This window comes from Bufo gargarizans, chromosome 8 (assembly GCF_014858855.1).
Source record: "Bufo gargarizans isolate SCDJY-AF-19 chromosome 8, ASM1485885v1, whole genome shotgun sequence".
Classification (NCBI taxonomy): domain Eukaryota; kingdom Metazoa; phylum Chordata; class Amphibia; order Anura; family Bufonidae; genus Bufo; species Bufo gargarizans.
Window position 1 is genome coordinate 121202707 of NC_058087.1, and position 23094 is coordinate 121225800.

Consider the following 23094-nt stretch of genomic DNA (forward strand, 5'->3'; position numbering starts at 1 on the left):
CTAGAAATTCACATAAAGTACGGTACTACTGATTAATCTAGTACTTTAACTCAACACTGCCATCTACTGGCATTGGTGTGTATTGATACACTGGAGGAGATAATATCGAGTTTAGTTAGTAAAGAATTGCAAAATAAGGGAGCGGTAGCAATGACACATCTGTAGTTTAACTTCTGTGATTTCACAGATGCCGGCGTATGCAGCAGGGGTCCGGTTATCAGTGACTGTCGGACCCCTGCCGTTGAGCGGGTGGACGCAGCTCCTGCACCTGCCCGATCACCATGACGTAGATGTACTACTCTGGTCCTTAAGTCACGGCCAGAGATGACTTACATGTACGTCATGGGTCCTTAACTCCTTAAGGACACAGCCTTATTTCACCTTAAGGACCAGGCCATTCTTTGCAAATCTGACCAGTGTCAATTTAAGTGGTGATAACTTCAAAACGCTTTGACTTATCTAGGCCATTCTGAGATAGTTTTTTCGTCAAATATTGTACTTCATGACACTGGTAAAATGGAGTAAAAAAAAAATCATTTTTATTTATTAAAAAAAAATACCAAATTTGCCAAAGATTTAGAAAAATTAGCAAAGTTCCAAGTTTCAATTTCTCTCCTTCTATAATAGTAATACCTACAAAAATAGTTATTATTTTACATTCCCCATATGTATACTTCATGTTAGGATAATTTTTGGAATGACATTTTATATTTTTGGGGGACGTTACAAGGCTTAGAAGTTTAGAAGTAAATATAGAATTTTCTCAGAAATTTTCAAAAAACTACTTTTTAACCACTACAGGACCGCTGCATGCAGGATCGCATCCTGGCGGCGGCCCTGTTATTCCTCTTGGACGCGCCGGTGCGTCCTCTCGCGAGATGCGAGATTTTGGGCAGAGCAGGCCCGCGCATGCGCATTGTGGGCCGGCAAAAGTTAAAGAAGTATTTCGTCACCAGCCTGCCAGCCAATGATCATCGCTGGCAGGCTGGTGATTTTCAAAAAAACGAATCAGAAGCCATTTAACACCTTATATTTATAAATATAAGGTGTTAAATGGCTTCTGTGCTCCTCTGCTGGTCCTATTCAACGGTTGGTCCCAACAGAGGAGCACAGTTCACAGTGAGTACACCAAACAGTACACTTAGCCCCCAGATCACCCCCATCACCCCAATTAACCCCTTGATCGCCCCTGTCAATCACCTAGTGAAAGGGAAAAAAGTGATCAGTGTAAACTGTCACTTTTTTTTTTCCACTAGTATTGACGGTTAGGTTAAGGATAGTTTAGGCCCCTTTGTTAGGCAGTTAGCAGCGGTTAGCGCCCAGCCCACCGCACCGCAGTCACTGATTCGCTGATTAGCGTATCGCTAATCAGCATTTGTACTTTTATAGTATCTGTAAGTGATCAGAACTGATCACAGTCAGATCTATAATAGTATTAGTCTCACCTTAGCTCGCCCTCCACCCAAAACGCAGTGTTTGCCCGATCAGGCCTGATCGGTCGCCCACACGTGCGTTCACCCACGCCCGCCCCGCCGCAGTGACAAAAATATATATATCACAGCACAATCACTTTACAAGTGCTGCAGCAATAAAAAAAAATCAGTTTTGATATTTTGTATCAATCGCAGCGGCCTCCGGTACTTCGCTAGCCTCCCATTTGTAAGACAGACTTGTTTTTTTTCTTGGGTAGTCTCAGGGAATACCCCCTAAATTTTGTTGTCCAAATGGCAAATAAGGGGTATTCTTCTGAAGAGGCCTACAGGCTTCTGACCCAGTCGGATGAGGAATGGGAACCCTCATCTGACGAATCCAGCGGGTCAGAATACGAACCTGTAGAAGCAGTGGCAGTCTGACCCAAAGTTCGGACGAGGAGGTTGAGGTCCCTGATACCACCAGGCGTACCCGGCCCCATGTTGCTAGACCACAGGTTGCCAGGATCCGCTTCAAGGGCAGCAGAGTGGGGCTGGCACTGTCGGATTACGTGGTGAGGCATACACCAGCAGCACAGCCCATCCTGGACCTAGTACCAGCACTGCCTTACAACATGGTGAAGTGGCGAGCACCAGAAGGGCAGTTGAAGCTGGTATGGTGGCACGTGCATTAGTTCTCCCATCGCAGCCACCACACAGACAGGCCCGTAGAGCCCCTAAAGTCCCTGAAGTGCTGGCAAACCCTGATTGGCAGCCCCCAATCTCAGCTGAACCAGTAGTTCCCTCTTTCACAGCCCAGTCTGGAGTTCGGGTTGAGACAGCTCAGATCGGATCGGCACTGTTTTTTTTTAGCTGTTCTTGACTGCGGAGCTGTTTGACTTAGTCGTGGCAGAAACAAATCGATATGCCACTCAATTTATAGCCGCCAATCCGGGAAGCTTTTGTGTCCAGTCTTTCTAGTGGAAACCCGTCCAAGTTTCCCAAATTAAAACTTTTCTGGGCCTTCTCCTCAACATGGGCCTAACAAAAAAACATGAATTGCGGTCATATTGGTCCACGAACCCAATTCATCACATGCCCATGTTCTCTGCTGCCATGTCCAGGACACGATTTGAGACCATCCTGCGTTTCCTGCACTTTAGTGACAACAGCACCTCTCGTCCCAGAGGCCACCCAGCTTTTGACCGGCTCCACAAAATTCGGCCCCTCATAGACCACTTTAACACCAAATTTGCAGATTTGTATACCCCTGAGCAAAACATCTGCGTAGACGAGTTCCTTATACATTTTACTGGGCGCCTTGGCTTCAAACAATAGATCCCAAGCAAGCGCACCCAGTATGGGGTCAAATTGTATAAGCTCTGTGAAAGGGCCACAGGCTATACGCACAAATTTCGTGTCTATGAGGGTAAAGATCAGAACCTGGAGCCGGTCAGTTGCCCTGACTACCTGGTGTCACTCTTATTTGGCAAGGGGTACCATCTTTATGTGGACAATTTTTACACAAGTGTGCCCCTCTTCAGGCATTTGTTTTTAGAACAGATTGGCTGCTGTAGCACCGCGCGAGCTAGTCGCCAGGGCTTCCCCCAACGGCTCGTTACCACCCGTCTTGCAAGGGGGGAGAGGTCTGCTGCCTCATGTAACCAAGAACTGCTTGCGGTGAAATGGAGAGACAAGCGTGACGTTTACATGCTCTCCTCCATTCACGCAGACACGACAATCCAAATTGAATGAGCAACCAGTGTCATTGAAAAGCCCCTCTGTGTCCACGACTATAATTCGCTCATGGGAGGGGTGGACTTCAATGACCAGATGTTGGCTCCCTATTTACTTTCCTGCAGAACCAGACGCTGGTATAAGAAGGTGTCTGTATATTTGATTCAATTGGGTCTGTATAATAGTTTTGTTCTCTACGATAAGGCTGGGAGAACAAGATCCTTCTTCAACTTTCAGGAAGAGATCATCGAGAACCTCCTGTATCCAGGAGGTTACGTGGCCCCATCCACCAGTGTAGTGAGCCGTCTACACAAGCGACATTTCCCCAGTGTCGTTGCTGGTACCTCAAACCAACCGCCACCCTGAAAAAAAGTCGTGTCTGTAGCAGGAGTGGAATAAGGTGTGACACCCGCTATTTCTGTCCTGACTGCCCTGACCACCCTGCCCTACGCATAGGGGAGTGTTTCTGGAAGTACCACACACAGGTACACTTAGCATAGGGATTGCATCTGACAGGACAGGCACACAGGGATATTAAGGCCCATTCACACAGAGCTGCTGCAAACCTCTCCTTTCATCTGGGACAAAGTGCATAATGTACTTCGCCATATCTCTGGTCGATTTGCGCTTTGCACATTGTCCCATGGGGAAGGTAAAAAAAGCAAAAAATAAATAAACATCACCGTAAGCAAACAAGTTAATGTTCTGTTTCAAAAGTTCATATAAGTTAATGTTCTGTTCAAATGTTTTTTATAAAGTTCATGTTAATAAATTTATTGATGTGAATGGAGAAATCTGGTTTGCCAGGGCATACGAGCTAAGTGGGTATGGATGTTGGGCGGAGCTCCTATGTCCTGGCAGACGCCTTTCCCCTCCTTTTTTTTGGGCAGAGATTTTTTCATCCACATTGATCGATGCGAATGAAGAAATCTGTGCCGTTCATTTTTTCTTTCAGCTCAGAGGCTGAACGGAAAAAAAAAATCTAATTACCTGTATGCTCAATATAAGGAGAATAGCAGAAACTCCTAATGCTGGCCATACATGTAATGATTGCGGAGACCCTCAAATGCCAGGGCAGTACAAACACCCAACAAATGACCCCATTTTGGAAAGAAGACACCCTAAGGTCTTCGCTGATGGGCATAGTGAGTTCATAGAATTTTTTATTTTTTGTCACAAGTTAGCGGAAAATGATTTTTTTTTTGTTTTGTCTTTTTCTTACGAAGTCTCATATTTCACTAACTTGTGAGAAAAAATAAAAACTTCCATGCACTCACTATGCCCATCACGAAATACCTTGGGGTGTCTTCTTTCCAAAATAGAGTCACATGTGGGGTATTTATACTGCCCTGGCATTTTAGGGGCCCTAAAGCGTGAGAAGAAGTCTGGAATCCAAATGTCTAAAAATGCCCTCCTAAAAGGAATGTGTGCCCCTTTGCGCACCTACGCTGCAAAAAAGTGTCACACATGTGGTATCGCCGTACTCAGGAGAAGTTGGGCAATGTGTTTTGGGGTGTCTTTTTACATATACCCATGCTGGGTGAGAGAAATATCTCTCTAAAATTACAACTTTGTATACATTTTTTTTGAAAAGTTGACTTTTAGAGAGCTATTTCTCTCACCCAGCATGGGTATATGTAAAAATTCACCCCAAAACACGTTGCCCTACTTCTTCTGAGTACGGCGATACCACATGTGTGACACTTTTTTGCAGCCTAGGTGGGCAAAGGGGCACAAATTCTAAAGAGCACAAGGCATTTTTTACACATTTGAATTTGAAACTACTTCTCATGCATTAGGGCCCCTAAAATGCCAAGGCAGTAAAACTACCCCACAAGTGACCCCATTTTGGAAAGAAGACACCCCAAGGTTTTTTGTGATGGGCATAGTGAGTTCATGGAAGTTTTTATTTTTTGTCACAAGTTAGTGGAATATGAGACTTTGTAAGAAAAAAAGAAATCCTTATTTTCCGCTAACTTGTGACAAAAAATAAAAACTTCTATGAACTCACTATGCCCATCAGCAAATACCTTAGGGTGTCTTCTTTCCAAAATGGGGTAATTTGAGGGGTGTTTCTACTGTCTGGGCATTGTAGAACCTCAGGAAACATGACAGGTGCTCAGAAAGTCAGAGCTGCTTCAAAATGAGGAAATTCACATTTTTGTACCACAGATTGTAAACGCTATAACTTTTACCCAAACCAATAAATATACACTTATTGCATTTTTTTTTATTAAAGACATGTAGAACAATAAATTTAGATTAAAATTTATATAGAAATGTAGTTTTATTTAAAAAAAATTTACAACTGAAAGTGAAAAATCTCATTCTTTTGCAAAAAAAAATAAAAAAAAAATTGGTAAATTTTGATTAATATCAAATAGTATACTGGGCACTCACACTATAGGTAGAACCGTAAATAGAATGGAAACTGTATTATTTATTAAATTAATAGATTTATTAATAGCTTGCCATTAATAATGATAAAATACAATAAACTGGGCTATTTAAAGGTCAATAGAATACATTGGTATAAAATACAATAGACATTAAACTGCAAATATTTAAAAGTGAATAGAATATATAATATATAAATAGACAATAATATAGAATAAATAATCAAGGAGTTGATGATATGCGGCTACAATAGCATCTGATGATATATCCTAAAAAAAAGGTCTGGTTCCAAGCCAAGGAAATAATGAATAAATACTGGGACAAAGTCTCCGAAAAATCCAAAGTCCAATGAGAAAATGAAAAGCAATGTTATGTTGCAGTGAGTGTTTAATGCGGCGTCCCGCTTCTACTCACTGTTCGGTGATTGCTGGTGTAGGTTTCACTGCTGTGGTTCCGGTTCTCTGTGTCACCAAATGCTCCTTCCTAGGTTATCTCCGCTGCCGGTTTAGATGGCTCTGGGCATCGCTCCGTATGATTGAAGAGCCGATGTCCTCCAAGCCTATGTTTGCCTGCTTCACGCTGAATCGAATGTGCGATCACAAGGTAGAGATGTGCTCGTTCTCTGGCTTTGAGAGGTTCGAGCTTCTAATGAATCAGCGTGGCAGGTCCTTTTAGAAGATGTTCCGGTTTTTTAGCGTCAACCTGGAAAAAATTTCAACGCTAGGTGCAATAAGAGTTCGTATAGAAGTAAGCTGGGGGTCTTGGATCAAACGCGTTTCGGGGCTTCACGTTGCCCCTTCCTCAGTGATGAACAATCCCCCTTACAAAAGACCTTTTTATGTGAAAAGTTATGCTGATAAGTTAAGGTTGAGGTGCCCTTGATCTTAGGGGGGCTTAGGGTGCTTGTTGCGGCTGAGTCCCTTGATGGTTTTTGTCGTGATGCCAGTAACGTTAATGGTGGTACAACCATAAGTGGTAATAATGAGGTAGACAGTGGTAAGATGCAACTTACAACTTTTACTTTGGATGTCTTTTGGTTGCAGCAGTACAAATATGCAGTCTCTAGATGGTACAGAGTTAGTTCTGCAAATCCACTGTTACTAGGCTGTTCAGGTTTCTTAATTTTGGAGCAGTGGGTTATTCCAATGTCAGTGGAATTTTGGTGAGGTTGCCGGTGGCTATGGTATCCTTCACCTGAATATCTCATAAGGTCCTTTATGCCTGGTTTATGGCTTTTATCCTTTGGATGTATTTAAATTTGTCCTTTTTCTCTTGTCCCTTTCTGGACTAAAACTTCTCTTCAGAGCTGAAGTGCTGGATCTGCACCTTTTCACTCTCTCAGTGCCAGTCTACTTACTGATCTTCACACTGACCTGTCTCTGTCCCCACTACCTCAACTCACTAACTAGGCCTGACCTAGGTATATATATAGGATCTGAACTTTATCCCCATCTAGTGGTGGGAGGTATAAATTACACCTAATTGGCCTGTAAACAGGGATTTTGCAGATACATAAATGCAAAGTTATACCATACTGTACAATGCAATTATTAAGATCAAAAAGTACTTTTAAGCAGTGCCCACACACACGTAGTGGGACGCTGCAGTAGTAGTGCCTTTTATTCACGTGTGGAGGCGAACCCTTGCTACTCCTTGCAATTCTTGCTGTGTGGCAAGCTGCACTCTACGGTGGACACTTGGAGCACCTGTTACGGGCAGGGACAGTACATGTCTTCCATGGTTCACTGGTTCAAGTGGAGAGGCAGCACCCCAGGAACAGGACCAGGTCCTTTTGATCCCCTCCCCACCATATCATCAGGCTGGTTGCCACAGCAGTCACTTACGGTATCTGCCTCCTCCATTAGCACGGTCCCGTCCCCAGTAGCAGCATGGCACAGTGTAACTCCCACCCCCCCTCTTTCCTATCACTTGTATCAAGTCACGCGCTGCTATGTGGTGTTGGAGCTGATTGGTCTGGGTGAGAGTAGCCACACAGGTGAGTAGTTGCTAAAGTAAATCAAGCAGCAAACATCCAGCTGGGTGTCACCCCGCCAACTCCAACTGGGCAAGGTGGTCAACAACAATGGCTGCAAAATCCTGGCCAACGCGAACCTGGGGGAAATACATACACATGCTCCCTGCATGGCCTTTTAAAAAACTTCACTAGCTTGTGCAATTTGCTGTCGGTGAATAGGACACTGCCCATCTTTTCAGCCATTCTCAGGGGAGGAACACTCTCCTGGACTTGCTGCCTCAGAATGGTCTGCAGCTACGCTGCTTAATCCATGACATTCCAGCTTGCTGGAATTCAGCATTGCACATGCTTGAGTGTCTCTACGGACAGAAGAAAGCCATGAATGATTTTGTCATGCTCCAGACTACCTCAGGAGGAAGCATGTGTTGTTTCCAGGTTTGGCAGTGGCAGATCATGTCATTCATGCTGCAGTTGTCCCTCATCCCTTCATATGTATTTTTGAAGAGATGCTGATGCTCATGCAACAGGAGGAGACAAAGGAGGAGGAAGAGGTTATACATCTTGCTGTTCACCCTATAACTGTTGGGGACTCACCATAAGAAACTCCAATGGGGGAGGAGGTGCTGCCACTTGAGGAGGAGGAAGGGAAGTCTGAGTTGAAGGAGCAAGATGATGATGACAGTGACACCAGTCACAATACCCAATAATTTCAGTGGGGTGCAGTTATAAAGAATTGTCTCCTTTGTCACGCTGGCCAGAATGGCGGCTTGTAGACTCACTTGCTTATGCCATGACAGACGGATCATTGACATCAAGCAGTCTGATAATTACAGGATAGCCATGCTTTTAGACCCTTTCTATAATAGGGGAATGTTTTCCTACAGAAGAAAGGGAGGCCAAATTACATTACCAGGAAACACTGTGTGTGCAGCTTGCAGAAGCTTACAGTGGTCAAATGCCTGAGAGGCCCCTCTCTGCTCCACTCAGAGTCACCCAACCTCTCATTGCACAAGTAGCAGAAACTGCTGCAGCAGCAGCCGCCATTTCAGTCTTCTCAACATGATGGACCAGTTTTTCCCATGTGCCATGCCAGGCTGGGCCAGTCAGCAAGCTGACAGCTCCCGCCTTAATGCTCAGGTTCAGGCCCACCTACACTCTGGCCAGTCTTTAGTGCATACCTTGTTCCCTGACTCCATGGATTTAAGGTCTGACAGACTGCAACAGTGGCCCGAACTGGCACAGTACACAGTTTTTTCTTTCTTGCTCAGCCTCCAGTGCCATCTCGGAGAGGCTTATCCTCTGCCAATTTTCAAAACACCAATTTTGTCAAAATGAACCAATCCTGGACTCAAAATGATTTTCACACTCCTCCAGCTGCCTGCCTGTCATCCTGCCTCCATCATCCTACTGCCTCCATCATGCCACTGCTGCAGCCTGCTGACCATCATGTTCTGTATGGCTGCTGCCTCCATCATGCCATTCCCGCCTTCATGCCACTGCTGCTGCCTGTGTCTACCATTATCTTAGGTAAGGCTGCTGCTGCCTCCATCATGCTGCTGCTGCCAACATGTACCATATGGCTGCTGCCTCACCTCACTGCTAATCCCCTACTGCCACTACTTTTAGGGCTGTTTCACACGAGCGAGTCCATTGCGGGAATGACGCTCCGTGTGTGAGTGTGATCCTCCGCTCTGGACTTGCAGGAGCGCGAGGCATTATCATGATTTATAATGCTATGTGCCTCTGCTTGACCTTATTTCTACATAATCATACTGACAGCTTTATGTCACTATGATTCTGTGGAAAAAAGGCCATGCAGAGACACATAGCATTATAAATCATGATAATGCCGTGCACTCCTGCAAGTCCAGAGCGGAGGATCACTCACACATGGAGCGTGATTCCCGCAATGGACTCGCTCGTGTGAAACAGCCCTTAATGCAAAGCAACTACCACTACTACAACCACTACTACTATTACTACTACTTCCCATAGATGACCTACTGCCCTATATGTTCCATACTTTGTTACTTCTGCTACTATTGAGGCCGCATGCAACTATATCCATACCCTTTCTACATCCACACTGCATTGCTACATTGCTGACAATCAACACATTTGTGTGTCATATGGGTAGGCATTCTGATCCTGTCAAGGCATAATTTTTAGACACTTTGTCTACCAAGCCACTTTTCTTTAACTTTTTTAATCCATAACACCATATGTATTTAAACATCATTTGCCCCTGCCCCGCCAAGGGGCAATTTTGGGACACTTTAGAATATGAAAAAAACATAACACATGCCACGGCCTGGTGTATTTTTAAGCACGCTGTATGTTAATGCCATCAAGTGTGCATTTACCCATAGCTATGTATGTCAGTGTGACTCAGACATCATTTACTATTGCTGTCATTGCATTTAAGAGCGCTTGGGGAGGGGGGGGGGGAGGAGGGAAACATAAAAGTCCTAGGAGACTAGAGGGAGTTACCAATTTTCATGTCAATTGGAGCAACTTTGGTTCGGTCTGAAAATCTGAATCAATTCAGGTCCAAACTAAACTTTTCCAAAAAATAAAATAAAATCGAACCTGAACCCAGTCGAAATTCTAACCAGAAATCTGTCCTAATGTACCAACACTAAATCTCTTAGCCCAAATGATATCTTAATGCACCAGAATTCTGTATACTAAAAACTTTAGACCAACTCAAACTTGGTCTAATCTCCACCAAATTATGTGTTTCATAATTGATTTCAGCATAATAAATGTATCTAGAAGGTACACAAAACTAGCTAGATTTCTAAATTCTACTTTATAGCCAGGAATTGTTGATTACAGTATGTCAGAAAGTGTCATTGTTTTTGGTGCATCTGAATAATAAATGCTTCCAAAATGAGGTGTGCCAGAAACGTTATGCAAACAATTTACATACTAAATGTGGGCCAGTGTGTTTCTTCTTTACTCTTGTGCAAAGAGAGATGTCTACTGTAACTGCATTGGTTATGTGAGATTCTGGCTGACCAAAAGTACTTAAGCAATACTGGTCAGAGACAATATTGAGGGATCCTGGAGAACAGTAGAAGTACTAGTATGAAATAATGTATACTCACCCTTCTTTCCTTATAAATTTTAAACATTTGTAGACAATACTCAATTATGAAGAGAAAATAGATTCCACTAAGGGCAACAAGACCTTTCATAACATTGTCATATTCCACCAAAATCTCCCTGCTTGAGGCTTGATCCAAATGATGACCTTGTCCAGGTTCTTTTAAAGCATGGCCATGCCCTCCTTGTGACTGAAAAATGGAATACATTTTTTTTAAAAAGGAATCAATGATTACACTTTATCTTGTATCTTTCTTAATAATCTAACTTTAATAAATGTTTTCTTTGAAAATAATTGTATTTTTTTTTTTATAAGGGCACTATATGGCCTCTTTCACACGGGCCTCGTGTTTTTGGCCCAGATAAGATGCGGGTGCGTTGCGGGAAAATGCGCTATTTTTTCACGCAAGTGCAAAACATTGTAATGCGTTGATACCCAGACCCGAACTTCTTCACAGAAGTTCGGGTTTGGGTTAGGTGTTGTGTAGATTTTATTATTTTCCCTTATAACATGGTTATAAGGGAAAATAATAGCATTCTTAATACAGAATGCATAGTACAATAGGGCTGGAGGGGTTAAAAAAAAATAAAAAATTTATTTAACTCACCTTAATCCACTTGCTTGCGCAGCCCGACTTCTCTTCTGTCTTCTTCTTTGAGGAATAGGACCTTTGATGATGTCACTGCGCTGATCACATGGTCCATCACATGATCCATCACCATGGTGAGGGATCATGTGACGGATCATGTGATGATTGCAGTGCTTTATTTTGGCACTTTAGCATCAGCACAAACATAAATCCAAACTAAAATAAACACTTGCCCGCCTGAGCCCTAGCTAATACAGAGGTCTTCTCCCTGACTCACCTCTAAAGTGCAAATACCCACAGGGTTTCAGGCTCAAACCCTTAGCAGGTCAACTCACCAAACACAGTCCCACACAGGGAAGAGATCCGGCTTCACACAGCCTCGTGGCCCCTCAGGGTCCCGGCTGACACCACACAGAGCCTCTGCAAGCCTCTATTTCCAAGTCCCCCTCTCTAGGGTCACTTCCTCTCTCCCAGACTCATACACCAAGGGTTGATTTATCCCAGCTTGATTAACCCAGCTGGCCTCACCTGGGGCCAGGGAACCTGTAATGGACTGGGGCGTAGACTGGAAGCCTCCCACTACCAACCTATCTCACAGTCCAAAGAAATCCAGCCCATACAACTTTGAATAAAAACAGCTCTAGAAACTATGCCTTGCTGAAGCCATACCATTTCTGGATTTCAGTTCTCACTCAGCTAAACTGAAAAAAAAAAAAAAAACGGGTAAGAAACACAGCCCCACCATACCTCCACCGTGCACTTTACTGTACACATTGCCACAATATATAAAATAAATATTATGTATAGCCAAAATAAAATATATTTATTTCTTTAAAAAATATATGCCATTATCAAATTTGCAATGGTTACTTAATGTTCTGCACACAGTGTTTAGTGCCAGCAAACAACATCTACTGATAATATAACACAAATTTGTGACACTCGGATTGAAGTTTGCAATTCAAAATAATTTATTATATAGTTCCACATCCAAGGTTCAAAATCCCCCCCAAAAATAAATTAATCAATGACCACTTAATATATGATATGTACCGAAAGTTTCAGTCCATAAGGACCTTATTCAGCAGTTTTCTTACCTGTGGCCTGGTGAGTGTGTTTTTGGAGGCTGGATCCATGAACAATTGATATGGAACTATATAATAAATTATTTTGAATTGCAAGCTTAAATGCAAGTGCCGCAAATTTGTGTTAATTATCACATTTGCATGCATCACTATTTTTAAAAAAAATGCTATATACCTCAGTAAAACCCTATGGACCATCTGTCTAGCTAGCGTCATTGGTGAACAATAGAGATGAGCGAATCGAAGTTGACGAAGTGGTATTCGATCCGAATTTTAGGAAAAATTTGCACCAAATCCGAAAATGGCTGCTGTATGTATTTGGACATGAAGGAAAGAACAAGGGATCACCCACAATGCCATGCAGCCAATCAGCAGCCAGCCAGCCCTGTGATGTCAAAGCCTTATAAATAGCCCCAGCCATCTTGGATTCAGCCATTTTCCAGTGTACTTAGTGGAGGGAGAGACATCAGCAGGCACTAGGGACAGTGATAGAAAATACTTTAAAACTTTTATTTTGCTGTATAGAAGTTCAGGGAAATGATAGGGAGGAATCATTCCACAGTATTGAAGCAGAACAGGGTTCAGTAAGGGAGGTTACAGACTTGCTAATAGGAACAATCCTATTACACCTTGCTGCACTGACTGCGGATCCAAATTGCCATTATACAGCTCTGTAATTCCAGCAAACCGTTCTTGTTATTGGGGTGCAAGTGCTGTTTGATACAGCCATTATCAGGGTTTATTACAAGAAAATATTTCTACGTCTTATTTGCCCTTGTGCGGTGCAGTTATATGTTCTAAAGCATTTTTTGACTTGTATTAGTGGGGTGAAAAGGGCTAGTTAGCCGTTGTGTGGTGAAGTGGGAAAATTACAGCCCTTTTTTGCGTGTATGTGCTATGTTACTATGTATTAGTGGCAAGAAAATAGATATTTGCCGTTCAGCGGTGCAGTTATATATTCTAAATCCCTTTTTGGCGTGTATTAGTGGCAAAAAATATATATTATTTGCCATTCAGCGGTGCAGTTATATCTTCTAAAGCCTTTTGTGGCATGTAGAAGTGGAAAAAAATAAGGGCCTATTTGCGGTTCAGCGGTGCGGGTACAGTATATGTTCTAAAGCTTTTTTTGGCTTGTATTAGTGGCAAGAAAATATATATTATTTGACATTCAGCTGTGTAGTTATATGTTCTAAAGCCTTTTGTGGCGTTTAGAAAAAAAAATAAGGGCCTATTTGCCGTTCAGCGGTGCAGTTATATGTTCTAAAGCAGGCATGCTCAACCTGCGGCCCTCCAGCTGTTGTAAAACTACAACTTCCACAATGCCCTGCTGTAGTCTGATAGCTGTAGGCTGTTTGGGCATGCTGGGAGTTGTAGTTTTGCAACAGCTGAAGGGCCACAGGTTGAGCATGCCTGTTTTATTACCCTTTTTGGCGTATATTACTGGCAAAAAAATATAAATTATTTGCCTTTCATCGGTGCTGTTATATGTTATAAAGCCCTTTCTGCCGTGTATTAGTGGCAAAATATATATATTATTTGCTGTTCAGCCGTGCAGTTATATTTTCTAAAGCCCTTTTTGGCGTGTATTAGTGGTACAAAAAAAAGTGTTTGCCGTTGTGTGGTGAAGTGTGAAAATTACAGCCCTTTTTGGCATGTATCAGTGGCAAAAAAATATATATTTGCCGTTCAGCGGTGCAGTTATATGTTCTAAAGCCCTTTTTGGCATGTATTAGTGGGAAAAAAGGGCTTATTAGAGCGGGTGTTTAGTGCGGTGGGGGCTATAGTTACCCCAAGAAGAACTCGCCTGTCCACCCAAAATGTGGAGAGATTGACCTTTGTCAAGATGAATCAGGCGTGGATCAGCTAGGATTTCCACTCACCAATGCCTCATGCATCAGACTAGATTATCCATGCTACCACACCAACACTTTGACAAAAGAGACCATTTTCTTCTGGCTACTATTCTGATGCTGACACCCACCTGATGCCACACATCTGATGCCAAGTGCTCCTTCTTTCACCCACCATCTTCAGCTGGTACTGGTATTGCCACCGACCTCCCCACTCTGTCACCGGGCCACTCTGAGGTCTCCTGATGCTGCTGCCACCTCCACACTATGTCACCTTGCCACTCTGTGGTCTCCTCATGCTGCTGCCACCTCCACACTATGTCACCCTGCCACTCTGTGGTCTCCAGATGCTGCTGCCACCTCCACACTATGTCACCTTGCCACTCTGTGGTCTCCTGATGCTGCTGCCACCTCCACACTATGTCACCTTGCCACTCTGTAGCCTCCTGATGCTGCTGTCACCTCCACACTGTCATTGTGCTACCCTGTGGCCTCCTCCTGTTGCTGCTGCCACCTCCAGACTCTGTCATTGGGCCACTCTGTGGTCTCCTCATGCTGCTTCCACCTCACCACTATGTTATAGGGCCATTCTGTGGACTTCTCATGCTGTTTCCACCCTCCCCACTTCATGACTGGGCCATTATTTTACCTTTCGCCTGGCTGACATCATCATTTATTTGACCCTTGTTTTCGATACATTCAGCGAACCGGCCGAATCGAATTTTTGAGAAATTCGCTCATCTCTAGTGACCACCATGTGACATGCTTTTTTAATATAAATGGATGAACACCATGACACAGATGTGAACAGAGATTCAGTAGTAATAAAATGAAGTGTTTACATGGGGCAAGAGATGAAGAAGTGCATCTCCACTTAAGGTTCCCACAGCTAAAGCGACAAGGAAGTTGAGTAGGAACTTGAAGCAGCCTTGATTAATGACTGGAATCAAAATTACTCCCACAAGAGACAATAGGCTAATGACAGTGATAGAGATGAGGCCACAGATCCAGGCTATAAATGAAGAAAAAAAAAATGACAGTTAAAAAAAACATAATAAATTTAGAATGTAACCAGAAATGTATAACTAGACCCAAATTGCATACATAATTAAGATGTATTACATTATCTAAAAATATTACTTATCTTAATTGCTATTTATTTAGTGAAATTCTGCTGACTGAATAAAACAAGGGATCTGTTACACAAATAAACGACAGGAGCCTAAACTAATGATGAGACAGGAGTTAGACTCCATGTAGACACTGTAGCTAATAGATTACAGCTCCACCTTATTGGAGCTATGATAAAAACATAAGAGGGAGCAAGCACTGGGAAAAATAAATTAGAGGTAACCAGTACCTATAGAGATTGACTTACATATCAGTTTTGAGCTTACAACCAAACATGCCCTTTAGTATCTTCACAGACTGACTATAGATGGTTTATCCCATTAAGACTATTTTAAGGGGTTGTAACATCCTCTTTTAAGTGATGGTGTATCCTCAGGTTAGGCCCTCACTAGCTGTTCCACAGGGTTCTAGCACCCCACATTGCAGCCAATCAGCTGTTCTTCATAGCACTGTTGACGGAAGTAGGCGCCAGAGCACTGTCAAAAGTAGTAGACGCATCTCATCGCTGCAGCACTGCTCCTGTTCAGCGATAAGCCCTGTCCCCTACAATTCTAAAGGTGCAGTGCAGTTCAGGCCCTGACTTCTGGCAACGGAGGTACACCCAAAAAGTCAATCAGTGGGGTGCGGTATGCCAGACACCTGCCAATCAGCTAGTAATGTCCTATTCTGAAGATAGGCCACCACTTAAAAAATACTGTGCAACCCATTTAACACATTCACAGGATAGAAGATAATGGTGTCATATTTGGTATCCCATTGAGCACTGGTACCCTATTGATTTCCAAAACTAGGTCCTCCACAATGTGGTTGCACTCAGCCACCACTCCATTCAATCTCCTCAACGTAGTCATGTGGTGAGAGGGAACAGGGGACTTGGGACCCTGTTCTAGTGATCATGGTTAGGTTCTCCAGAGCATCACCTAATCAGGAAGTTTGAACCTGACTCTTGCACCTTCTTTAATTGACCCAGCCATTTTGCCAAAAATCTTCTACTGGACAGCAGCAGTGCATGCCAAACGAGCCCCGTTTTTCATAAGCTCCTGGCTTTCCCCGCCCAGATGCTGCTGATTCATATAGAAAAAAAAACTGGAAATCAGAGGCAAGTGGGTGGGGACAGTCGTGAGCTCATGAATATGGGGACTTATCGACATGCTCTGGAGCTGTGTTAGGGTTTAAACGTGCAGCAGAAAACTGGTGACAGATTGCCTTTAACTTCTTAAGGGACTAAATATTTTTATTTGAAACTAAGACTCTTTGTGATGATAGGTCCTCTATTAAGTTCAATATCTGCCATACATATACGGTACATATGTTCAAGGCTATTTGTTGTACATGTGGAGCAGTATTAAAGGATAACTGTCACATTTAGACCCTAATTTCAATTTTCATATATGTAGTTACTAATAACATGATATTACAGAATCAGTTACTATTACACTGACTTACCCCATATTTAATAAGATTAAGGGGTTATTGAATACACAGTGAAAAGTTGAAATAGGGCCACCAAGGAGATATTAATCACCACAATCCAATACTCAAAAAAAAAAATATATATATATATATGACAGTTATCCTTTAAAATAGTTAGTAGATTTACAGTAGTAAATATTAATTAATTAAACACACACAGGAAGTAGGCATAAAGAAAGCAAAGATTCCCAGACAGCAATGTGTACTGTACCCATTAAACTTCCAAATATTAACAGTGAGAAGATAAATTGTGATTTTGATTTGTGTATTAGTTAGACTCTACTAAGTAGACAAACAAGCCTAACTTGTTCTGCAGATTAGTTTACTAAAACGTTTCATGGCTAGTGATGAGCGGGAGGTGCCATATTCGATTTCGCGATATTTCGCGAATATTCGATTGAATTCGATTGAATTCTTTGATTCCAGAGGGGAAACAAACCAGGCTGGTGTAGTGAGCTGCATCTATATTTTGTTATATAAGGAGATATATAACGCGAGTTTGACCGCGACGCGTGGTTGATTACGTGTGGTTGCATCAGTGTGTGACTTAAGATTAAGTGACTTTAGATTCAGGGACTTCAGTGGGGGACTGTAATTAGCCAGTTTCTTAGTACTACATTATATTGTATTTTTTGCTTTGCTGGTGTAATCCCCATTTAGTATGTGTTGCACAATTGACAACGCAGTCCAGTGCACATCTTGCATGATGTATGCAGTCCTGGAACAGGAGTTCAAGGGTGCATATCTTTGTTCAAGATGTGAGCAAATTACCCGTTTGGAATCGCTAATCGAGTCTCTAAATGGGCAAATTGCAACACTGAGAGGCATTGACAATTTGCAAAAGAGTTTGCTTCTCACCGAGCAAGCACTCTTTGGGGTAGATGAGGGGGAGGGTGACAGAGAGGAGGCTGAGGAAAGTGAGGTAGCTAGCTGGGTAACATTAAGAAAGCGGGGTAGAGGGAAGAGTGTCAGGGAGGCTAGCCCTGATCTGACACACCCCAACAAGTTTGCACGTTTGGCAGATGAGGGGGATGTCAGTCCAGGGATGGCACTGCTGCAGCCAGACACTTCCTCTGCCAGTCAGGGGAATGTCAGCTCCGGTAAGCAGGGGCCCAGGAGAGCAGGGCAGGCCAGACAGGTGCTGGTAGTGGGAGACTCAATTATTAGGGGAACAGATAGGGAAATCTGTCACAAAGAACGTGATCGCCGAACAGTGTGCTGTCTTCCTGGCGCTAGAGTTCGACACATCGCGGATCGGGTTGACAGATTACTGGGAGGGGCTGGAGAAGATCCAGCGGTCATGGTCCATATCGGAACCAATGACAAAGTTAGGGGTAGGTGGAGAGTCCTTAAAAATGATTTCAGGGATTTAGGTCAAAAGCTGAGGGCAAGGACCTCAAAGGTAGTATTTTCCGAAATACTACCTGTACCACGGGCCACACAAGAGAGGCAGCGGGAGATTAGGGAAATTAACAAGTGGCTCAAAAACTGGTGTAGGAAGGAGGGGTTTGGGTTCCTGGAGAACTGGGCCGACTTCTCTATCGGCTACAGGCTCTATCGTAGGGACGGGCTGCACCTCAATGGGGAAGGGGCAGCTGTGTTGGGGAAGAAGATGGCTAGAAGGTTGGAGGAGTGTTTAAACTAGGGACTGGGGGGGAGGGTAATTATGTTATAGAATGGGAAGATAGTGCAGATAGAGACCGGGGGCAAGGTAGTGAGACTGGGGGAGGAATGGAAGGAGGGACTAGAACAGTTCAGAAGGAAAGGTGTAGAGTAAAAAAGATACATAAACCTCTCAAATGTATGTATACTAATGCCAGAAGCCTGACTAATAAATCTAGTGAACTGGAATTAGTGATGTGTGAGGAGGACTATGACATAGTGGGAATAACTGAGACATGGCTGAATGATAGCTATGACTGGGCAGTTAATGTACAGGGTTACAGCCTGTTTAGAAAGGATCGTCAAAACCGGAGAGGGGGAGGGGTCTGCCTTTTTGTAAAGTCCTGTCTAAAGCCCACACTCCGTGAAGATATAAGTGAGGGACATGAACATGTGGAGTCACTGTGGGTAGAGATACATGACGATAAAAACAATAATAAATTACTAATAGGAGTTTACTATAAACCACCTAATATACCAGAGTCCACAGAAAATCTACTACTAAACGAGATAGACGAGGCGGCAAATCATAATGAGGTGGTTATTATGGGGGACTTCAACTACCCAGATATAGACTGGGAAACTGAAACTTGTGTATCTCATAAAGGAAACAGGTTCTTGGCAATAACCAAAGACAATTACCTCTCCCAACTGGTTCAGGACCCGACTAGAGGGATGGCCATACTGGACTTAGTATTAACCAATAGGCCTGACAGAACAACAGACGTGCAGGTCGGGGGACACCTGGGAAATAGTGACCACAAAGTAATAACCTTCCAATTATCATTCAAGAGAGCGTTTGTACAGGGAGGAATAAAAATACCAAACTTCAAAAAAGCTAAATTTAGCCAACTAAGAGAGGCCATAGGCCTAACTAACTGGGATAAAGTCCTCACAAATAAAAATACAGCCACAAAATGGGATATCTTTAAAAGCATCCTAAAATCTCATTGTGAGAGGTACATACCGTATGGGAATAAAAGGTTAAGGAACAAAAAGAAACCAATGTGGATAAACAGAACTGTAAAGAAAGCAATAAATGACAAAAAGAAAGCATATAAAACACTAAAACAGGAAGGTAGCACGGAAGCATTGAAAAACTATAAGGAAAAAAAATAGAACATGTAAAAAACAAATAAAAGCGGCCAAACTAGAGACTGAGAGATTAATTGCCAAAGAGAGTAAAACTAACCCTAAAATGTTCTTCAATTATATAAATGTTAAAAAGTATAAATCTGAAGGTGTCGGCCCGTTAAAGAGTAATGAGGGGGGAGTCGCAGAGAGCGACGAGGAGAAAGCAAAGCTGTTAAATATTTTTTTCTCCAATGTATTCACTGAGGAAAATAAACTGTCAGATGACATGCCGAATGTTGAAATAAATTCCCCATTAAAAGTGTCCTGTCTGACCCAGGAAGAAGTACATCAGCGACTTAAAAAGATTAAAATAGACAAATTGCCAGGACCGGATGGCATACACCCTCGTATCCTAAGGGAATTAAGTAATGTCATAGCCAGACCCTTATTTCTGATATTTGCAGATTCTATATTGACAGGGAATGTCCCACAGGATTGGCGCATGGCAAATGTGGTGCCAATATTCAAAAAGGGTCCAAAAACAGAGCCTGGAAACTATAGGCCGGTAAGTTTAACATCTGTTGTGGGTAAACTGTTTGAAGGTTTTCTGAGAGATGCTATGTTAGAGCATCTTAACGGAAATAAGCAAATAACGCCATATCAGCATGGCTTCGTGAGGGATCGATCATGTCAAACAAATTTAATCAGTTTCTATGAGGAGGTAAGTTCTAGACTTGACAGCGGCGAATCAATGGATGTCGTGTATCTTGACTTCTCCAAAGCATTTGACACTGTACCACATAAAAGGTTAGTATATAAAATGAGAATGCTCGGACTGGGAGAAAACGTCTGTAAGTGGGTAAGTAACTGGCTCAGTGATAGAAAACAGAGGGTGGTTATTAATGGTAAATACTCAGATTGGGTCACTGTCACTAGTGGAGTACCTCAGGGGTCAGTATTGGGCCCTATTCTCTTCAATATATTTATTAATGATCTTGTAGAAGACTTGCATAGTAAAATATCAATTTTTGCAGATGACACTAAACTGTGTAAAGTAATTAACACTGAAGAGGACAGTATACTACTACAGAGTGATCTGGATAGATTGGAGGCTTGGGCAGATAAGTGGCAGATGAGGTTTAACACTGACAATTATACATATTAATTAGATCTCCTCTCAGTCGTCTTTTTTCTAAAGTGAATAACCCTAATTTTGATAATCTTTCAGGGTACTGTAGTTGCCCCATTCCAGTTATTACTTTAGTTGCCCTCCTCTGGACCCTCTCCAGCTCTGCTATGTCTGCTTTGTTCACTGGAGCCCAGAACTGTACACAGTACTCCATGTGTGGTCTGACTAATGATTTGTAAAGTGGTAGGACTATGTTCTCATCACGGGCATCTATGCCCCTTTTGATGTAACCCATTATCTTATTTGCCTTGGCAGCAGCTGCCTGACACTGTTTTTTGCAGCTTAGTTTGCTGTTTATTAAAATTCCTAGATCTTTTTCCATGTCAGTGTTACTGAGTGTTTTACCATTTAATAAGTACGGGTGACTTGCATTATTCCTTCCCATGTGCATAACTTTACATATATATCAGGGGTCAGTACAGAGATCTATCCCGTCATCTATTTATTCCCAGGACGGTGACTGTGACGAGGGGACATCCTATGCGTCTGGAGGAAAGAAGGTTTGTACACAAACATAGAAGAGGATTCTTTACGGTAAGAGCAGTGAGACTATGGAACTCTCTGCCTGAGGAGGTGGTGATGGTGAGTACAATAAAGGAATTCAAGAGGGGCCTGGATGTATTTCTGGAGCGTAATAATATTACAGGCTATAGCTACTAGAGAGATATCGTTGATCCAGGGATTTATTCTGATTGCCTGATTGGAGTCGGGAAGGAATTTTTATTCCCCTAAAGTGAGGAAAATTGGCTTCTACCTCACAGGTTTTTTTTTGCCTTCCTCTGGATCAACTTGCAGGATGACAGGTCGAACTGGATGGACAGATGTCATTTTTCGGCCTTATGTACTATGTTACTATGTTACTATGAATATTCGTGTTATATTCGTCGAAATCGAATATTCGTAATTATTCCAATTATCGCGAATAATATGCGATTTAATTAATCGCGTATTGCGATTTTTTCTTTTGATAGTATAAGGCAACGTTCCTATGACTAATTGACTATGGCTAGGCTAATATGTGTATTTTCCGAAATTTCGTAATATTGCTCTAACTTCGTCTTTTAGAATATTCGTAATATTCTAAAAGACGAAGTTAGAGCAATATTAAGAATATACGTAAAAAGTTGAAATCGCAATTCGATTATTATAACTTGAATTAATCGGATTGCGATTTCAACTTAGCTAAGTTAGCACTGCTATATTTCATATTAGGCTAGAATTAACGAATATGGAATATAGCAGTAAGTTGAAATCGCAATGCGATTATTATAACTTGAATTAATCGGATTGCGATTTCAACATAGTACTGCTATATTCCATATTAGGCTAGAATTAACGAATATGGAATATAGCAGTGTTAAGTTGAAATCGCAATTCGATTATTATAACTTAAATTAACCGGATTGTGATTTCAACGTAATTCTCAAATCCGACAGTACATTCTAGTATATGGAGACGTTCCCATGGTGATGGGGACGCTCCATGAGCACGGAAGTCGGCAGAAGCGGCAACGGGCACTGACTGGAGCAGCCAGGAAGCCAGGAATCCAAAGAACAACTTTAGGGAAGTGGGAAAGAAAAAAAAAAGAAAAAAAAAAAGAATATTTGATTTCGCGAATATATAGAACAATATTCTAAATATTCGCGAAATCTCGAAGTTGCGATATTCGGGAAAAAGATTTGCAATTCGAATATTCGCGCTCAACACTATTCATGGCTAGTTATTTGCCAACTCCCATCAGATTATAATAGGGTCCATTTTAAATAGAGACAGGACAGAGAGACAACTTTGCTGCTGACTTGGAACAAAGACATGAGGAGACAGTAATGTTCATAAAAGCTATAGGGCTGTTTCACACACTTTTAGAAAAAAAGGCTGTAGAGGATTAACCACTTTCAGACCAGGCTATTTACGCCCCGCCCCCCCCCCCCCCCCTTCCGGTCAAAGCCTAATTTAGCAAATCTGACTTTATGTGGTAATAACTTTTGAATGCTTTTACCTATCCAAGCCATTCTGAGATTGTTTTCACATGACATATTGTGCTTAATGACAGCTGCAAGTTTGCATCAATATGTTTTACCGTTATTTATTTAAAAAAAAAAATCTAAAATTTATCAAAAATGTAGAAAAATTCTCTACTAAAATTTTTATTTCTCTGCTTTTAAGGCCTCATGCACTCATTTTATAGCGGTCCGCAAAACAGGGTTCTGTTGTTCCGTGTCTGTTTCCGTTTTTGTTTCCGTGTGTCTTCCTTTATTTTTGGAGGACCACCAGACATAAAGGAATGTAAAAAAAAGTCTAAGACAGGTTTGCCATGCAAATGATAGGAATAAAACGGACGCGGACGACAATCTTGTGTGCCTCCGTGTTTTTTAGCGGCCCAGTTGACTTGAATGGGTCCGCAAACCATTTTC

General features: G+C 42.3%; 1 protein-coding gene across 1 annotated transcript in view; it reads right to left on the reverse strand.

The window, feature by feature from the left end:
- SLC39A10 (solute carrier family 39 member 10) overlaps positions 1–23094 on the reverse strand; it is a 319796-nt gene that overhangs the window by 179740 nt on the left and 116962 nt on the right. Inside the window, exons 4-5 of the mRNA XM_044304420.1 lie at positions 14994–15163; positions 10629–10817 (exon numbers count right to left, since the gene is read on the reverse strand). Coding sequence (XP_044160355.1) covers positions 10629–10817; positions 14994–15163 — 359 coding nt within the window. The remainder of the gene's footprint in view (positions 1–10628; positions 10818–14993; positions 15164–23094) is intronic.